Consider the following 18,479-nt stretch of genomic DNA (forward strand, 5'->3'; position numbering starts at 1 on the left):
CTGAGTAAATACAAATATCTTCCTTTTTTACATAGAGTTGTATAGGTCAGCATTTTAGAGCTAAGCTGCATCACTTTTAGGTGATCTTTAACCGTGGTTGTCAATGTATATCTGTTGGTTAGGAGTGCACATTAGTGGTAAAATGGTCACGGTGGGTTGAAAATTCAGACATATATTTGTTTTATTTGTTTGTGAGTTAAATCTCAGCTCTTCTTCTCACTCCTTAGTCCTCTTGTTTGGTTAATCAACATCCTCTAGACTTTATAAGCTCAGAATAAGACCCAATTATTCACTGGTAAACATTAGATAAAACGGGAAGTTATTGCAACCCTTTGTGTTCTTTATTACACAGTTATTATGGTGGTTTTATCAACGGATAAAGATATTCCAAGTATGCAACCGTCTGAGTTAGTATCTTTTATATAATCACGGTCTTTATAATAACCCACTGAATTAAAATAAGGAATGACCCTCATATTGCAAGGAACTATTTAAAGGGACAGTAAAATCAAATTTATGCTTACATAGATGATATAGAGCATGACATTTTAAACAACTATCCAATTTACTTCTATTATCAATTTTGCTTAGTTCTCATGGTATTCTTTGTTAAAAACTAAGAATGGGTGAGCTCAGGAGCGTTCATGTGTCTTAAGCCATATAGCAGCAGTATTTGCAACATTATTTATAGCCATGTGATACATAGTTGCATACAATGCTGCCATAGACTGCTAAAGACACGTGCACACTCCTGAGCACTTATCAGCCTTCCTAGATTTATTTTTGAACAAAAGATACTAAGAGAGCAATAGAAGTAAAGTAAAAGTACATGTTTTATCTGATTCATGAATATTTATTATGACTTTACTGTCCCTAAGAAATTTAGGATTGACTCTTTAAAAGGGCATTTTGTTAAAGAATCAGAAATGAACCATCTCCTCTTCTTTACTTTCTCCTCCTGAATACAGGAAAAATATTTCTTCTTTCACGCACTGTAATGTCTGATATTCTAAAATGGATAGTTCAAGTATCTAAGTATGATTTTGTTATTTTGTTTGCAGATACATGTATCTAGCCTTATGAAACTATCTGGGTTTCTCATTGTTTTTCAGAGCCAAGTCTTGTATCAAGCCATGACTTTGGAAAATAGTTCCTCCCTGGGACCATCCTTTTGGATGTCCTAAGTTAGTTTGGGTTTCTGTTGTATTCTTAACTCAAAAATAGATTATTTTTATTTGCTAAAAAAATATTTGAATCGACCAGACTACCATCAGAGCTTCAGACCTTGTTTAGCTCTCTACTGATAGCTTCTCTTTATAAGAAGTTTGTTCAAAGATTTGTTGATGAGCTACTGCCCAAACTGGACATTCATCTTTTCTTGGATTTCAAAACTAAGGAGGCTTGGAACCACTGCTTCAGAATTATTCTTGCACTAATGAATGGTCTAAGCTTTGTCTAGGCATACACAGAAGATTCATGCCAACAAATATACTATTATAAGATGTATTGTGTAAGCCATTTATCAAAGATTATCCAGTTGGTCACATTCTAGAATCACGGAATCCTAAGCCCCATTTTGCAAGAGTTTTTACATTTTGTAAAGCAGAAATAATTTTGTACTATGCAAGATATATTTTTTTAAAGCACTATACATAAAGGGGCCTATCTATCAAGCTCTGAAAGGAGCTTGACGGCCCGTGTTTCTGGCGAGCCTCCAGACTCGCCAGAAACAGCAGTTATGAAGCAGCGGTCACAAAGACTACGGCTCCATAACCTGTCCACCTGCTCTGAGCAGACGGACAGACATCGCCGGAAATCAACCCGATCGAGTATGATCGGGTTGATTGACACCCCCTGCTGGCAGCCCATTGGCCGCGAGTCTGCAGGGGGCGGCGTTGCACCATCAGCTCTTGTGAGCTGCTGGGGCAATGCTGAATATGGAGAGCGTATTGCTCTCCGTATTCAGCGAGGTCTGGCGGACCTGATCCGCACTGTCGCATCAGGTCCGCCAGACCTTGTTAAATAGAGGCCTAGATGTGCATTCTGCATAACTATAGTAACCTTCACCAGGCTCACATTATGTGTTTGTCACGTGTGTACATTGGCAAGGAGGATGTTTCTTAGGGAGTTCTTATACCCTCTGTTTTTATTAATGATTATTTTGTTATATTATTTGTTAGATTTTATTTGATATTTAAATACATCCAATATAAAATACATTACAGTGTTTCACACATAAATTAGTCTGCTCAGTATGGTAAGTGGACGGTGCAGCAATGTGCGATATACAAACAGCTCAAGAATTCTGACACTTTGATGATAGATAGATGATAGATAGATGATAGATAGATAGATAGATAGATAGATAGATAGATAGATAATATGATAGATGGTGAGATAATAAAATGCACTAGTTCATCAATATTTATGAAATAATTGTAATAAAAATGTTTAGCAACTATCATCATAATTAATTATCTAATTTAACTTTTTAGCTAAACCAAGAAATCATATGGATGAGACTACGAAGCCACTGGTTGCAGTGCCTGCGTCAAATGCAAAGGTTGTTGTAGCTACCTGTACATCAGCCAATGGGAAACCTTCAAGCAGCTTGAGCTGGGAGACAAAACTAAAGGGGGAATCAGTGTTCCAGGAGCTAAAAAACGATAACGGGACTGTCACTGTGATAAGCCAATATCTTCTGGTTCCAAACCGAGAGGCCCACCGCCAGTCACTAACCTGTGTCATCAACTACCAGACAGAAAGGGATGCCAAGACCATGACACTGAATGTGCAATGTAAGTAGGAGCACGGCTAAGGCAAATTAGTGGAAAGCAAAGGATTATTTGTGTGTGAGCAAGTAATGGATATGTGTATGTGGGGAATTTGTGCATAAAGTTTGTGAGGCACATTTATAAAATGCAACAAAGTGTACAAGGGTCATGCATGAAAAATATGCAAGCTTTCAGGATAGAATTAAGCATGGTGTGTTTGAGGCAGAAGGGGAAATAGAAAGAAATTGGAATAAATGGGTGCCTTAGATGGACTAAAGATCTATAAGCATGTTGTTAAATGAGCAAGCAGATGTCTCAGGATAATTAGAGGGGCATGAAACCCAATTGCATACAGTTTAAACCATTTTCAATATATGTCTATTATCTCATTTGCTTTGCTCTCTTGGTGTCCTTTTATTGAAAAGCATTCCTAGGTAGGCTCAAGAGCAGCAATCCACTACTGGGAGCAAGTTGTTGATTGGTGGCTGGATACTCATATATGCCTATTGTCATTGGTTCACCTAATGTGTTCAGCTAGCTCCCTGTACATTGCTGCTTCTTCCAAAAAGAATACCAAGAGAATGAAGCAAATTTGATAATAGAAGAAGTAAATTGGAAAGTTGTTTAAAATTATATGATCTATCGGAATCAAGAAAAAAAAATGGGTTTCATGTCCCTTTAAAGGGACAGTCAACTCAAAGTTTGTTATTGTTTTAAACGATAGATAATCCCTTTATTACCCATTCCCGAGTTTTGCACAGAAAACACAGTTATATTAATATACTTTTTACCTCTGTGATGACCTTGTATCTAACCCTATGCAGACTGCCCCTTATCTCAGTTATATTAATATACTTTTTACCTCTGTGATTACCTTGTATCTAAGCCTCTACAGACTGCCCCTTATCTCAGTTATATTAATATACTTTTTACCTCTGTGATGACCTTGTATCTAACCCTATGCAGACTGCCCCTTATCTCAGTTATATTAATATACTTTTTACCTCTGTGATTACCTTGTATCTAAGCCTCTGCAGACTGCTCCTTATCTCAGTTATATTAATATACTTTTTACCTCTGTGATTACCTTGTATCTAAGCCTCTACAGACTACCCCTTATCTCAGTTATATTAATATACTGTTTACCTCTGTGATTATCTTGTATCTAAGCCTCTGCAGTCTGCTCCTTATCTCAGTTATATTAATATACTTTTTACCTCTGTGATTACCTTGTATCTAAGCCTCTGCAGACTGCCCCTTATCTCAGTTATATTAATATACTTTTTACCTCTGTGATGACCTTGTATCTAACCCTCTGCAGACTGCCCCTTATCTCAGTTATATTAATATACTTTTTACCTCTGTGATGACCTTGTATCTAACCCTCTGCAGACTGCCCCTTATCTCAGTTATATTAATATACTTTTTACCTCTGTGATTACCTTGTATCTAAGCCTCTGCAGACTGCTCCTTATCTCAGTTATATTAATATACTTTTTACCTCTGTGATTACCTTGTATCTAAGCCTCTACAGACTGCCCCTTATCTCAGTTATATTAATATACTGTTTACCTCTGTGATTATCTTGTATCTAAGCCTCTGCAGACTGCTCCTTATCTCAGTTATATTAATATACTTTTTACCTCTGTGATTACCTTGTATCTAAGCTTCTGCAGACTGCTCCTTATCTCAGTTATATTAATATACTTTTTACCTCTGTGATTACCTTGTAACTAAGCCTCTGCAGACTGCCCCTTATCTCAGTTATATTAATATACTTTTTACCTCTGTGATTACCTTGTATCTAAGCCTCTGCAGACTGCTCCTTATCTCAGTTATATTAATATACTTTTTACCTCTGTGATTACCTTGTATCTAAGCCTCTACAGACTGCCCCTTATCTCAGTTATATTAATATACTGTTTACCTCTGTGATTATCTTGTATCTAAGCCTCTGCAGACTGCTCCTTATCTCAGTAATATTAATACACTGTTTACCTCTGTGATTACCTCGTATCTAAGCCTCTGCAGACTGCCCCTTATCTCAGTTATATTAATATACTTTTTACCTCTGTCATTGCCTTGTATCTAAGCCTCTGCAGACTGCTCCTTATCTCAGTTATATTAATATACTTTTTTACCTCTGTGATTACCTTGTATCTAAGCCTCTACAGACTGCCCCTTATCTCAGTTATATTAATATACTGTTTACCTCTGTGATTATCTTGTATCTAAGCCTCTGCAGACTGCTCCTTATCTCAGTAATATTAATATACTGTTTACCTCTGTGATTACCTTGTATCTAAGCCTCTGCAGACTGCCCCTTATCTCAGTTATATTAATATACTTTTTTTCACTGGGATTACCATGTATCTAAGCCTCTGCAGACTGCCCCTTATCTCAGTTATATTAATATAATTTTTATCTCTGTGATTACCTTGTATCTAAGCCTCTGCAGACTGCCCCTTATCACAGTTATATTAATATACTTTTTATCTCTGGGATTACCCTGTATCTAAGCCTTTGCAGACTGCTCCTTATCTCAGTTACATTAATATACTTTTTACCTCTGTGATTAACCTGTATCCAAGCCTCTGCAGACTGCCCCTTATCTCAGTTATATTAATATACTTTTTACCTCTGTGATTACCCTGTATCTAACCCTCTGCAGATGGCCCTTTTCTCAGATATATTAATATACTTTTTACCTCTGTGATTACCTTGTATCTAAGCCTCTACAGACTGCCCCTTATCTCAGTTATATTAATATACTGTTTACCTCTGTGATTATCTTGTATCTAAGCCTGTGCAGACTGCTCCTTATCTCAGTAATATTAATATACTGTTTACCTCTGTGATTACCTCGTATCTAAGCCTCTGCAGACTGCCCCTTATCTCAGTTATATTAATATACTTTTTACCTCTGTCATTGCCTTGTATCTAAGCCTCTGCAGACTGCTCCTTATCTCAGTTATATTAATATACTTTTTTACCTCTGTGATTACCTTGTATCTAAGCCTCTACAGACTGCCCCTTATCTCAGTTATATTAATATACTGTTTACCTCTGTGATTATCTTGTATCTAAGCCTCTGCAGACTGCTCCTTATCTCAGTAATATTAATATACTGTTTACCTCTGTGATTACCTTGTATCTAAGCCTCTGCAGACTGCCCCTTATCTCAGTTATATTAATATACTTTTTTTCACTGGGATTACCATGTATCTAAGCCTCTGCAGACTGCCCCTTATCTCAGTTATATTAATATAATTTTTATCTCTGTGATTACCTTGTATCTAAGCCTCTGCAGACTGCCCCTTATCTCAGTTATATTAATATACTTTTTATCTCTGGGATTACCCTGTATCTAAGCCTTTGCAGACTGCTCCTTATCTCAGTTACATTAATATACTTTTTACCTCTGTGATTAACCTGTATCCAAGCCTCTGCAGACTGCCCCTTATCTCAGTTATATTAATATACTTTTTACCTCTGTGATTACCCTGTATCTAACCCTCTGCAGACTGCCCCTTTTCTCAGTTATATTAATATACTTTTTACCTCTGTGATTACCTTGTATCTAAGCCTCTGCAGACTGCACCCTTATCTCAGTTATATTAATATACTTTTTACATCTGTGATTACCTTGTATCTAAGCCTCTGCAGACTGCTCCTTATCTCAGTTATATTAATATACTTTTTACCTCTGTGATTACCTTGTATCTAAGCCTCTGCAGACTGCCCACTTATCTCAGTAATATTAATACACTTTTTACCTCTGTGATTACCTTGTATCTAAGCCTCTGCAGACTGCCCCTTATCTCAGTTATATTAATATACTTTTTACCTCTGTGATTACCTTGTATCTAAGCCTCTGCAGACTGTTATATTAATATACTTTTTACCTCTGTGATTACCTTGTATCTAAGCCTCTGCAGACTGCTCCTTATCTCAGTTATATTAATATACTTTTTACCTCTGTGATTACCTTGTATTTAAGCCTCTGCAGACTGCTCCTTATCTCAGTTATATTAATATACTTTTTACCTCTGTGATTACCTTGTATCTAAGCCTCTGCAGACTGCCCCTTATCTCAGTTATATTAATATACTTTTTACCTCTGTGATTACCTTGTATTTAAGCCTCTGCAGACTGCTCCTTATCTCAGTTATATTAATATACTTTTTACCTCTGTGATTACCTTGTATCTAAGCCTCTGCAGACTGCCCCTTATCTCAGTTATATTAATATACTTTTTATCTCTGGGATTACCATGTATCTAAGCCTCTGCAGACTGCCCCCTTATCTCAGTTATATTAATATACTGTTTACCTCTGTGATTACCTTGTATCTAAGCCTCTGCACACTGCTCCTTATCTCAGTTATATTAATATACTTTTTACCTCTGTGATTACCTTGTATCTAAGCCTCTGCAGACTGCTCCTTATCTCAGTTATATTAATATACTTTTTACTTCTGTGATTACCCTGTATCTAAGCCTCTGCAGACTGCCCCTTATCTCTGTTATATTAATATACCTTTTACCTCTGTGATTACCTTGTATCTAAGCATCTTCTGACTGCCCCAATTAGTGCTGTGTTTTTAGAATCCACGGGCGTGAGCACAATATTATCTATATGCCTCACATAAACTAGCTTCCCCTGATGTGAAAAGCAAATACAAAAGCCTGTGATCATGGGGCTGTCTTTAGGGACTTAGAAACAGACGGAAATGTAGAGGTTTAAAGGTTATAAAATATGTTAATATAACCACGTTGGTTGTGCAAAGCTGGGAAATGAGTATTAAAGGTGTTAGCTATCTTTTAAACAATAGCAATTATTGTGTTGACTGTAACCCTTTAAGTAAGACAAGACTAATGATATAAGTGTAGTACCAAAACGGTTAAATAAATAAATAGAAATAGAAAAAAATGATTATTGTAGGTGTAAGAGAGTAAATTGTATCAGATAAATAATAAAACGTGCTTAAACCCTTAAAAGGTTAGGAAAGGCTCCAACACAAGGTGTTAAAGGGACATTAAACCCCTCAAGATATTAATATAAATTGTTTAATTACATGTTACAATATATTATCATTATTTATTTTGTTCTCCTTTCCTGTAATTGAATTCTAACTATTGTGGGCTTTCTATATGGAAGTCATTGGTTGCGCCATTTATAACCATAACTAAGCTACAATATGACGGGCACACTGCTTTATGGACATTAAAGGGACATTAAACCCACATTTTTTTTTTCGTGATTCAGATAGAGCAGCAATTTTAGGCAACTGTCTAATTTACTCCTATTATCAAATTTTCTTAATTCTCCTGGTATCTTTATTTGAAAATCAAGAATGCAAGTACCAGATATCATTTTTTGAATATTATGGCCCTTTAAAGATTAAAGCAGATGTAGAAACATTAAATATGGGAGTTTTTGGTGCAGCATAAAAACTAATTAGGGTATGACTGGTGAGTTACTGGATAGAAGGACATAGGCCTCTAGTTATCAAGCCGTCAACCGCAAATACGCTGGAATTCCTCAGTGTAATTGTGGCGAGGCAGATTCGCCATAGTTATCAAGCCCTACAGCCCGGCAAAAGTAGAATTGAGTGATGTAACATACGATCCGCCGGACTCAGTCGGACACAGATCGATGGTTACGTCACTACAGATGTTCCGAACGCAAGTTCTGCACAATCTGACTACTTTTGCTAGTTATCAAATACCTACCAGCTACGCTTGCCACTATTCCGGGCCAGCGTACCTGGTTTTCAATCCGCCGCCCTGGAGGCGGCGAATGCCATAGGGATCAATGGGAGTCTGACAGCAGCGAGAGCTCATGTTCGCTGCTGCCCGATATCCCATTGATTTCTAAGGGAACGTCTGCACCTAACAACCTAACATGTACCCCGAGTCTAAACACCCCTAATCTGCCCACCCTACACCACCGCCGCCTACTTTATACGTATTAACCCCTAAACTGCCACTCCCAAACCCTGCCGCAACTATAATAAACCTATTAACCCCTAAACCGCCGCTCCCGGACCCCGCCGCCACCTACATTACATTTATTAACCCCTATCCTGCCCCCCTACACCGCTGCCACCTACAGTACATTGATTAACCCCTAATCTACCCCCCTACACTGCCGCCAATATAATAAATGAATTAACCCCAAAACCTAAGTCTAACCCTAACCCTAACACCCCCCTAACTTAAATATTATTTAAATTAATCTTAATAAATATTCCTATAATTAAATAAATTATTCCAATTTAAAACTAAATACTTACCTATAAAATAAACCCTAAGATAGCTACAATATAATTAATAATTACATTATAGCTATTTTAGGATTTATTTTTTATTTTACAGGCAACTTTGTATTTATTTTAACTAGGTACAATAGCTATTAAATAGTTATTAACTATTTAATAGCTACCTAGCTAAAATAACTTCAAAATTACCTGTAAAATAAATCCTAACCTAAGTTACAAATACACCTAACACTACACTATCAATAAATTAATTAAATAAATTAACTACAATTATCTATAATAAAATACAATTAAATAAACTAAACTAAATTACAAAAAAATAAAAAATATTACAAGAAGTTTAATCTAATTACACCTAATCTAAGCCCCCTAATAAAATAAAAAAGCCCCCCAAAATAATAAAATTCCCTATCCTAAACTAAATTACAAATAGTAGTAATCAGCTCTTTTACCAGCCCTTAAAAGGGCCTTTTGCGGGGCATTGTCCCAAAGTAATCAGCTCTTTTACCTGTAAAAAAAAAGAAATACAATACCCCCCCAACATTACAACTCACCACCCACACACCCCTACTCTAAAACCCATCCGATCCCCCCTTAAATAAACCTAACACTACCCCATTGAAGATCACCCTACCTTGAGCCGTGTTCACCCAGCCGAGCACCACTGGTCACCCGATGCGGCAGAAGAGGACATCCGGACCGGCAGACGTCTTCATCCGATCGGGGCAGAAGAGGTCCTTTATCCGTCAGAAATCTTCATCCAAGCGGCATCTTCTATCTTCATCCTTGCGGCGATGAGTAGCTCCATCCTGAAGACCTCCAGTGCGGAACATCCTCCTTGGCCGACTACTACCCGACGAATGACTGGTCCTTTAAATGACGTCATCCAAGATGGCTTCCCTCGAATTCCGATTGGCTGATAGATTGTATCAGCCAATCGGATTGAGCTCGCATTCTATTGGCTGATCCAATCAGCCAATCGGATTGAACGTCAATCCGATTGGCTGATTACATCAGCCAATCGGATTTTTCCTACCTTAATTCCGATTGGCTGATAGAATCCTATCAGCCAATCGGAATTCGAGGTACGCCATCTTGGATGACATCATTTAAAGGACCAGTCATTTGTCGGGTAGTCGTCGGCCAAGGAGGATGTTCCGCACCAGAGGTCTTCAGGATGGAGCCGCTCATCGCCGCAAGGATGAAGATAGAAGATGCCGCATGGATGAAGATTTCTGCCGGATGGAGGACCTCTTCTGCCCCGATCGGATGAAGACTTCTGCCGGTCCGGATGTCCTCTTCTGCCACATCGGATGACCAGTGGTGCCCGGCTGGGTGAACACGGCTCAAGGTAGGGTGATCTTCAATGGGGTAGTTTTAGGTTTATTTAAGGGGGGATCGGGTGTCTTTTAGAGTAGGGGTGTGTGGGTGGTGGGTTGTAATGTTGGGGGGGTATTGTATTTCTTTTTTTTACATGTAAAAGAGCTGATTACTTTGGGGCAATGCCCAGCAAAAGGCCCTTTTAAGGGCTGGTAAAAGAGCTGATTACTACTATTTGTAATTTAGTTTAGGATAGGGAATTTTATTATTTTGGGGGGCTTTTTTATTTTATTAGGGGGCTTAAATTAGGTGTAATTAGATGAAACTTCTTGTAATATTTTTTTATTTTTTGTAATTTAGTGTTTTTTTTGTAATATAGTTTAGTTTATTTAATTGTATTTTATTATAGATAATTATAGTTAATTTATTTAATTAATTTATTGATAGTGTAGTGTTAGGTGTATTTGTAACTTAGGTTAGGATTTTACAGGTAATTTTGAAGTTATTTTAGCTAGGTAGCTATTAAATAGTTAATAACTATTTAATAGCTATTGTACCTAGTTAAAATAAATACAAAGTTGCCTGTAAAATAAAAATAAATCCTAAAATAGCTATAATGTAATTATTAATTATATTGTAGCTATCTTAGGGTTTATTTTATAGGTAAGTATTTAGTTTTAAATAGGAGTAATTTATTTAATTATAGGAATATTAAGATTAATTTAAATAATATTTAAGTTAGGGGAGTGTTAGGGTTAGACTTAGGTTTTGGGGTAAATTCATTTAATATATTGGCGGCGGTGTAGGGGGGTAGATTAGGGGTTAATCAATGTACTGTAGGTGGCGGCAGTGTAGGGGGGGCAGGATAGGGGTTAATAAATGTAATGTAGGTGGCGGCGGGGTCCGGGTGCGGCGGTTTAGGGGTTCAACAATTAATTTATTTGCGGCGGGGTCCGGGATCGGCAGGATAAGGGTTAATAAATTTATGCAGGTGGCGGCGGTATAGGGGGCGGCAGATTAGGGGTTAATAGGTATAATGTAGGTGGCGGCAGGGTCCGGGAGCGGCGGTGTAGGGGTTAATATATTCATTCAGTTGCGGCGGGGTCCGGGAGCGGCGGTTTAGGGGTTAATAAGTATAAAGTAGGTGGCGGCGGTGTAGGGGGGCAGATTAGGGGTTAATAGGTATAATGTAGGTGGCGGCAGGGTCCGGGAGCGGCGGTTTAGGGGGTAATAACTTTATTTAGGTGCGGGGGGCTCCAGGAGCGGCAGTTTAGGGGGTTAAACAGTATAGTTTAGTGTGGGTGCTTAGTGACAGGCTAGCAAGAAAGCTGCGAAGAAGCCGATGAGCAGCGAGATCGATGACTGTCAGTTAACAACAGTCGGCTGCTCATCGCTCCGTACTTGGTGCGCGGCTTCTTGACAGCTTTCTTGATAACTTTGGCGAACGGATTCAGGTCTGCGGCGGCGATGGTAGGCGAGCGTATTGGGCCGGCGAATGCAGGTAAGTAGACGGCTTGATACATAGAGGCCTTAGTATGGACATAGTGAGTAGATTATCAGTGTCTGGAGTTCTATGTGCGACAAACATTTAATACATTTTTCCCTTCTCTCTCTTTCTCCCCAGATGAACCTCAGGTTTCCATTGAAGGTTTTGATGGGAACTGGTATGTGAAAAGGGCTGATGTAAAGCTGACCTGCTTAGCAGATGCCAACCCTCTTCCTTCTTCGTACCAGTGGAGAATGTAAGTGTAACAAAATCATGCAACTCCATCAATTAACTAAAAAACATTCCATGCAGACTTTTTCTCTGGTTCACAATAAGGGTGTTTATATGTTAGATCTTTTTTCTGCCAATTAATTACAAGTAATATTTCAGGTGTATCGAATCCTCTCCTCCAATGGAGTTTATTTAAGAGCAAATGCATTAACCAATAACAGTAAGAACTGAAGAAAATACCACACGGAGTGATAGCTTCTTGTTAAAGGGACACTGTTTTTGCTAATTGAAACCTTCACTCATTGTACTCAAGAACATGCTCATTTAAATGAGCTGACTCTGCAGGAAGAACAGGCATGTTATCTCTCTCTATATGCACAAAGTCTAATAAGTATTGAAATGTTAATTATGAGTGAGGTTTAAAGAGCAAAACCAACTATTTCAGATACAAAAATCTCCATCTTCGACCCCACTCTCTGTCTCTTGCTTACATAACTTTTCCATAAAGAATGCTGCAGTATTATTATTATCGGTTATTTGTAGAGCGCCAACAGATTCCGCAGCGCTAAGTATTCACACTTCCAGTATAGGTGGAAGTTTCAACAGGCAAAACATTTGACAAATAAAATAATAAATGTAAAGGAGCTGTTTGCAAACAATTTAATACACTCAAGCAGGTAAAAGTGATCATTAGGAACACATGAAAGGGGAGATTATTTTACATTAGACTGCCCCTTAAATAAATAAATAAAATGAGCATCAGACGTCCAGTTGCTAAGCATGATGGGCTCTCTCGGCCCCCCAGGCTAAACCAAAATTCCAGTAAACAGTCCACTCATCGGGGCCTATCTATCAGACTCACCAGAAACAGCAGTTATGAAGCAGCGGTCACAAACAACACTGCTCCATAACCTGTCCTCCTGCTCTGAGCAGGCGGACACACATCCCCGGAATTCAATCCGATCGAGTATGATCGGGTTGATTGACACCTCCCTGCTGGTGGCCGATTGGCCGTGAGTCTGCAGGGGGCGGCGTGGCACCAGCAGCTCTTGTCAGCTGCTGGTGCAATGCTGAATACGGAGAGCGTATTGCTCTCCACATTCAGCGAGGTCTTGCGGACCTGATCCGCACTGTCAGATCAGGTCCGCAAGACCTTTGTTAAATAGAGGCCATCAGCTCCAGTGAACTGATTACTAAAGGTTCATTTTAGCTGTGGGACAGAGAGAACCCAACATGCTTGGATTGGTACCTAGGGATGTTTCTCAGTTGTAAGTTGGTTTGATCCTTTCTTATATGTATTGATTTGTAGGCTATGTGGCACCTTTTGTATCCTTATTGCAGTTTCCTTACAAATAGTGTGCTAAATCATACTGGAGTAGGCCTGGGTGTTTGCTTTTGCTCTTGTTCACCCTTGAACTTTTTCTATTCAGACTTTAATTTTATTCTCTTTTAATACATGTGATTTTTTAGCTATTTTCTGTTGCCTGTCACCTTATTTACATGTTTATATTTTAGGTTCTGGGTCTTCTATTTTAGACACAAGAAGGTCAAATTATTAAGCAGCGGATGCTGGTCCTTTTAGTTGACTGAAATAATCCCGATCCGATACGATCAGGATGATTGACGGCCCCTGCTAGGGGCCAATTGGCCGCCAGTGAGCAGGGGGGCAGCATTGCACTAGCAGTTCACCAGAAATGCTTGTGCAATGTTAAATGCCGACAGCATTTGCTGCCGGCATTTAGCGAGGTTGAGCAGACATGATTTGCTACAGCGAATTCCGCTCGACCATTAATTAATCTACCCCTAAAGGTCTACTTTTACAATTACCTATAGTTGCAAAAAAAAGAAATCTCAAATTCTTAGTGAACGGTACGAGAAAAAGGAATAGCCCACTGAGTAGTAGAGTACAAAGCTGGGAGTAAAATCGGCTTTTTATCGGGGATAGCTTGTAGTGGAACAACAGCACAGTGTTTGGATTTGAGGTGTGGATATTGCAAACAAATCTTATTCTTTAGGCATGCTCCATTTTCAATGTTTTTTTAATAGTGTTGAAGAATAAAAAGACAAACACTTTTAAGTTGATTGTTTTACATTGCCAAATTTCCATTTTTTAATTAAGGGAACTTTGCAGCTGTGCAAGTTTTGGTGTTGGGCATTTTGAAACTATGGACATTCTAAGTGGTTTTAGTTCTATGTTCCATAAAGAGTGACTTTTAAAAAAAGATAATTGTGAAAAACAAAATTTATGCTTACTTGATAAATGTATTTATTTCCAGATATGGAGAGTCCTCAACGTCATTCAATTACTAGTGGGAATATCAGTCCTGGCCAGCAGGAGGAGGCAAAGAGGACCACAGCAAAGTTGTTAAGTGTCACTTCCCTACCCATAATCCCCAGTCATTCGACCGAAGGGAAATGGAAAAGGAAAAACACAAAGGTGTAGAGGTGCCTGAGGTTTAGTAAAAAATAACTGTCTTAATAAAGGGTGGGGTCGTGGACTCTCCATATCCGGAAAGAAAGAAATTTATCAGGTAAGCATTAAGATTAAGATATGGAGAGTCCACAACGTCATTCAATTAGTAATGGGAACCAATACCCAAGCTAGAGGACACAGAATGAACAGGAAGGGAGAACAAGACAGGCAGACCTCAGCCGAGGCAAAAGTATCAAATTTGGAAAATTTGGAAAAGTATGCTGAGAGGACCAAGTTGCAGCCTTGCAAATCTGTTCCACAGAAGCTTCATTTTTGAAAGCCCAAGAAGAGGAGACAGCCCTAGTGAAATGAGCTGTTATTCTCTCAGGAGGTTGCTGTCCAGCAGTCTCATAAGCAAAACAAATCATATTTCTCAACCAGAGGGAAAGAGAAGTAGAAGTAGCCTTCTGACCCTTACATTTCCTGATAAACAAACATGGCAGAAGACTGGTGAAAATCATTAGTCGCCTGTAGGTAGAATTTTAGAGCACTCACAACATCCAAGTTGTGCAACAGACGTTCCTTATGAGAAGAAGGATTGGGACAGAGAGAAGGAACAACAATTTCCTGATTAATTTTTCATTGCGAAACCACTTTAGGAAGAAGCCCCAATTTAGTACGAAGAACCGCCTTATCCGCATGAACGATAAGGTAAGGCGAATCACACTGCAAAGCCGAGAGTTCCGAAACTCTCAGAGCAGAAGAGATAGCAATAAGAAACAAAACCTTCCAAGATAGCAACTTAATATCTATGGAATTCATTGGCTCAAACGGAGCCTGCTGCAAAACTTTAAGAACAAGATTAAGACCACTGCTACATAACTTGGCCGTCTGCTCTGAGGCCGCGGACAGAAATGAACCCGATCGAATATGATTGGGTTGATTGCTAGTGGCCGATCGGCCGCGAATCTGCAGGGGGTGACATTGCACCAGCAGTTCACAAGAACTGCTGGTGCAGTTATAAATGGTGACAGCGTATGTTGTCTGCATTTATGGATGTGCAGCGGACATGACACGCTACATGGTATCATGTCCAATCGCACTATAATAAATATACCCCTTAGACAGAACTAAACATTCAATCTACAAGCAGTCAGCTTCAGAGAAATGAGATTTGGATGGAGGAATGGACCCTGAGTTAGAAGGTCCTTCCTCAGAGGCAACCTCCAAGGCGGCCGAGATGACATCTTCACTAGGTCTGCATACCAGATCCTGCGAGGCCATGCAGGAGCTATTAGAATTACAGATGCTCTCTCTGGTTTGATACGAGCAATAACTCGTGAAAGGAGCGCAAATGGAAGAAACAGGTATGCTAGACCAAAATTCCAAGGAACCACCAGAGCATCTATTAGAGCAGCCGAGGATCTCTTGACCTTGAACTGTACCTTGGAAGCTTGGCCTTCTGCCTGGAGAACATCTCCGAATGGAGAGCCCACTCCCTGGGATGAAATGCCTATCTGCTCAGGAAATCCACTTCCCAGTTGTCCACTCCAGGAATGTGGATGTCAGATAAACAACAATTGTGAGCTTCCACCCACTGAATAATCCTTGCCACCTCCTTCATGGCTAAGAAACTCTGAGTTCCTCCTGGTGGTTGATGTAAGTCACTGAGGTGATGTTGTCCGACTGAAACCTGATAAACTGGGCTAAAGAAAATTGAGGCCAAGCCATCAGGGCATTTGTAAATCACTATCAACTCCAAGATGTTTATGGGGAGAGGAGACTCCTCCCGAGTCCATAGTCCCAGACTGTTCCCCAGCCTAGCAGGCTGGTGTCCATGGTCACAATCATCCAGGAGGGTCTTCGGAAACATGTGCCCTGAGACAGATGGTCCTGAGAAAGCCACCACGGGATAGAGTCTCTTGTCGACTGGTCTAGATCTATCCTCTGAGACAGATCCGAATAGTCTCCATTCCATTGTCTGAGCATGCATAATTGCGGAGCTCTCAAATGGAATCAAGCAAAGGGAATTATGTCCATGGAAGCGACCATCAGACCAATTACCTCCATACATTGAACCACTGATGGCCGAACAGTAGACTGAAGAGAGAGGCAAGAGGAGAGAATTTAGAATTTTCTGACCTCCATCAGAAAATTTTTCATAGATAGGGAAACTACTATGGTCCCTAAGAAAACCACCCTTGTAGCTGAAACAAGAGAACTCTTTTCCAGATTCACTTTCCAACCATGGGAACGTAGAAAAGACAACAAGATCTATAGAGTTTGCTTGTTGAAAAGAGAGCGCCTGAACCAATATGTTATCCAGGTATGGTGCCACTGCAATTTTCGAGACCTGATCACTGCCAAGAGAGCCCCCAGAATCTTTGAAAAAATTCTGGGAGCTGTGGCAAGTCCAAACGGAAGAGCCACAAACTGAAAGTGTTTGTCTAGAAAGGCAAATCTCAGGAATTTTGATGATCCCTGTGGATGGGAATATGAAGATATGTGTGCTTCAGGTCTATGGTCGTCATGAACTGACCCTCTTAGACCAAAAGAAGAATGGAACGATTGGTTTCCATTTTGAAGGATGGTACCCTGAGAAACTTTTTGAGGCACTTTAGGTTTAAAATGGGTTGAAAGGTTCCCTCTTTTTTGGGAACCACGAACAGATTTAAATAGAATCCTAGACCCTGTTCCCTTAATGGAACTGGAACAATCACTCCCAGGGAGGAAAGGTACTGAACGCAGTTCAAGAATGCCTCTCTTTTTACCTAGTCTTCAGATAATCTTGAGAGGTGGAATCTGCCCCTGGGAGGAATAGTTTTGAATTCTATTTTGTAACCCTGATATACTATGTCCACAGCCCAAGGTTCTGGGACATCTCGTCTCCACGCTTCACAAAACAGAGAAAGTCTGCCCCCCACTTGATCCAATTCCGGACCGGGGACCGACCCTTCATGTTGACTTAGACTCAGCTGAGGGTTTCTTTGATTGCTTCTCCTTATTCCAAGACTGATTGGGATTCCAAGAAGACTTGGCCTGCTCCTGCTTGGAAGAGGGAGACATTTGACCTTTGAACTTACGAAAGGAACAAAAATTACTTTGACGGCCTTTGAGTTTGTTCTGCTTGTCTTGCGGTAGAAAAGACCCTTTTCCACCCTTAATTTCAGAAATTATTTCTGCCAGACCAGGTCCGAACAAGGTCTTACCCTTGTAAGGAAACCCCAGAAGCTTGGACTTGGAGCTAACATCAGCTGACCAAGATTTTAGGCACAATGCCCTACGGGCTAGGACAGAGAAGCCAGACATCTTGGCTCCCAGTCTAATAACTTGCATGTTAGCATCAGAAATAAAGGAATTGGGTAGTTTGGGAGCCTTAATTCTATCTTGTATCTCCTCCAACGGAGTCTCTAATAAAATTGATTCAGACAAGGCGTTGCACCAATAATATGTTGCACTTGCTACTGTGGCAATACAAACTGCAGGTTGCCATTAAAGACCTTGATGAACATACATCTTCTTCAAATAAGCTTCCAGCTTTTTGTCCATGGGATTCTTAAAGGAGCAGCTATCCTCTATAGGAATTGTTGTTCACTTAGCCAGAGTAGAAATAGCCCCTTCTACTTTAGGCACCGTACGCCAAGAATCTTTAATGGAGTCAGCAACAGGAAAAATCTATTTAAATACAGGAGACGGGGAGAAAGGAATCCATGGCTTCTCCCATTCCTGTAAAATAATCTCAGTCACATGGTCCGGGACAGGAAAAAACTTCTACAGAGGAAGGAACATCATAGCATTTATTAAGTTTACTAGACTTCTTAGGGTTGACAATGACAGAAGTATCGGTGTTGTCCAAAGTACCCAATACCTCCTTTAACAGTACACAAAGGCGTTCAAGCTTAAATATGAAGTTTACTTTTTCAGTATCAGATGAAGGAATAATACTGTCCGAATCTGAGATTTCACCCTCAGA

General features: G+C 39.6%; 1 protein-coding gene across 1 annotated transcript in view; it reads left to right on the forward strand.

Moving 5' to 3' along the window:
• Positions 1-18,479, forward strand: part of NECTIN1 (nectin cell adhesion molecule 1) — a 34,921-nt gene that overhangs the window by 1,200 nt on the left and 15,242 nt on the right. Inside the window, exons 2-3 of the mRNA XM_053689821.1 lie at positions 2,496-2,798; positions 12,001-12,118. Of these exons, the coding sequence (XP_053545796.1) occupies positions 2,496-2,798; positions 12,001-12,118 (421 nt within the window). The remainder of the gene's footprint in view (positions 1-2,495; positions 2,799-12,000; positions 12,119-18,479) is intronic.

Source organism: Bombina bombina, chromosome 8 (genome assembly GCF_027579735.1).
Source record: "Bombina bombina isolate aBomBom1 chromosome 8, aBomBom1.pri, whole genome shotgun sequence".
NCBI classification, from domain to species: Eukaryota; Metazoa; Chordata; class Amphibia; order Anura; family Bombinatoridae; genus Bombina; species Bombina bombina.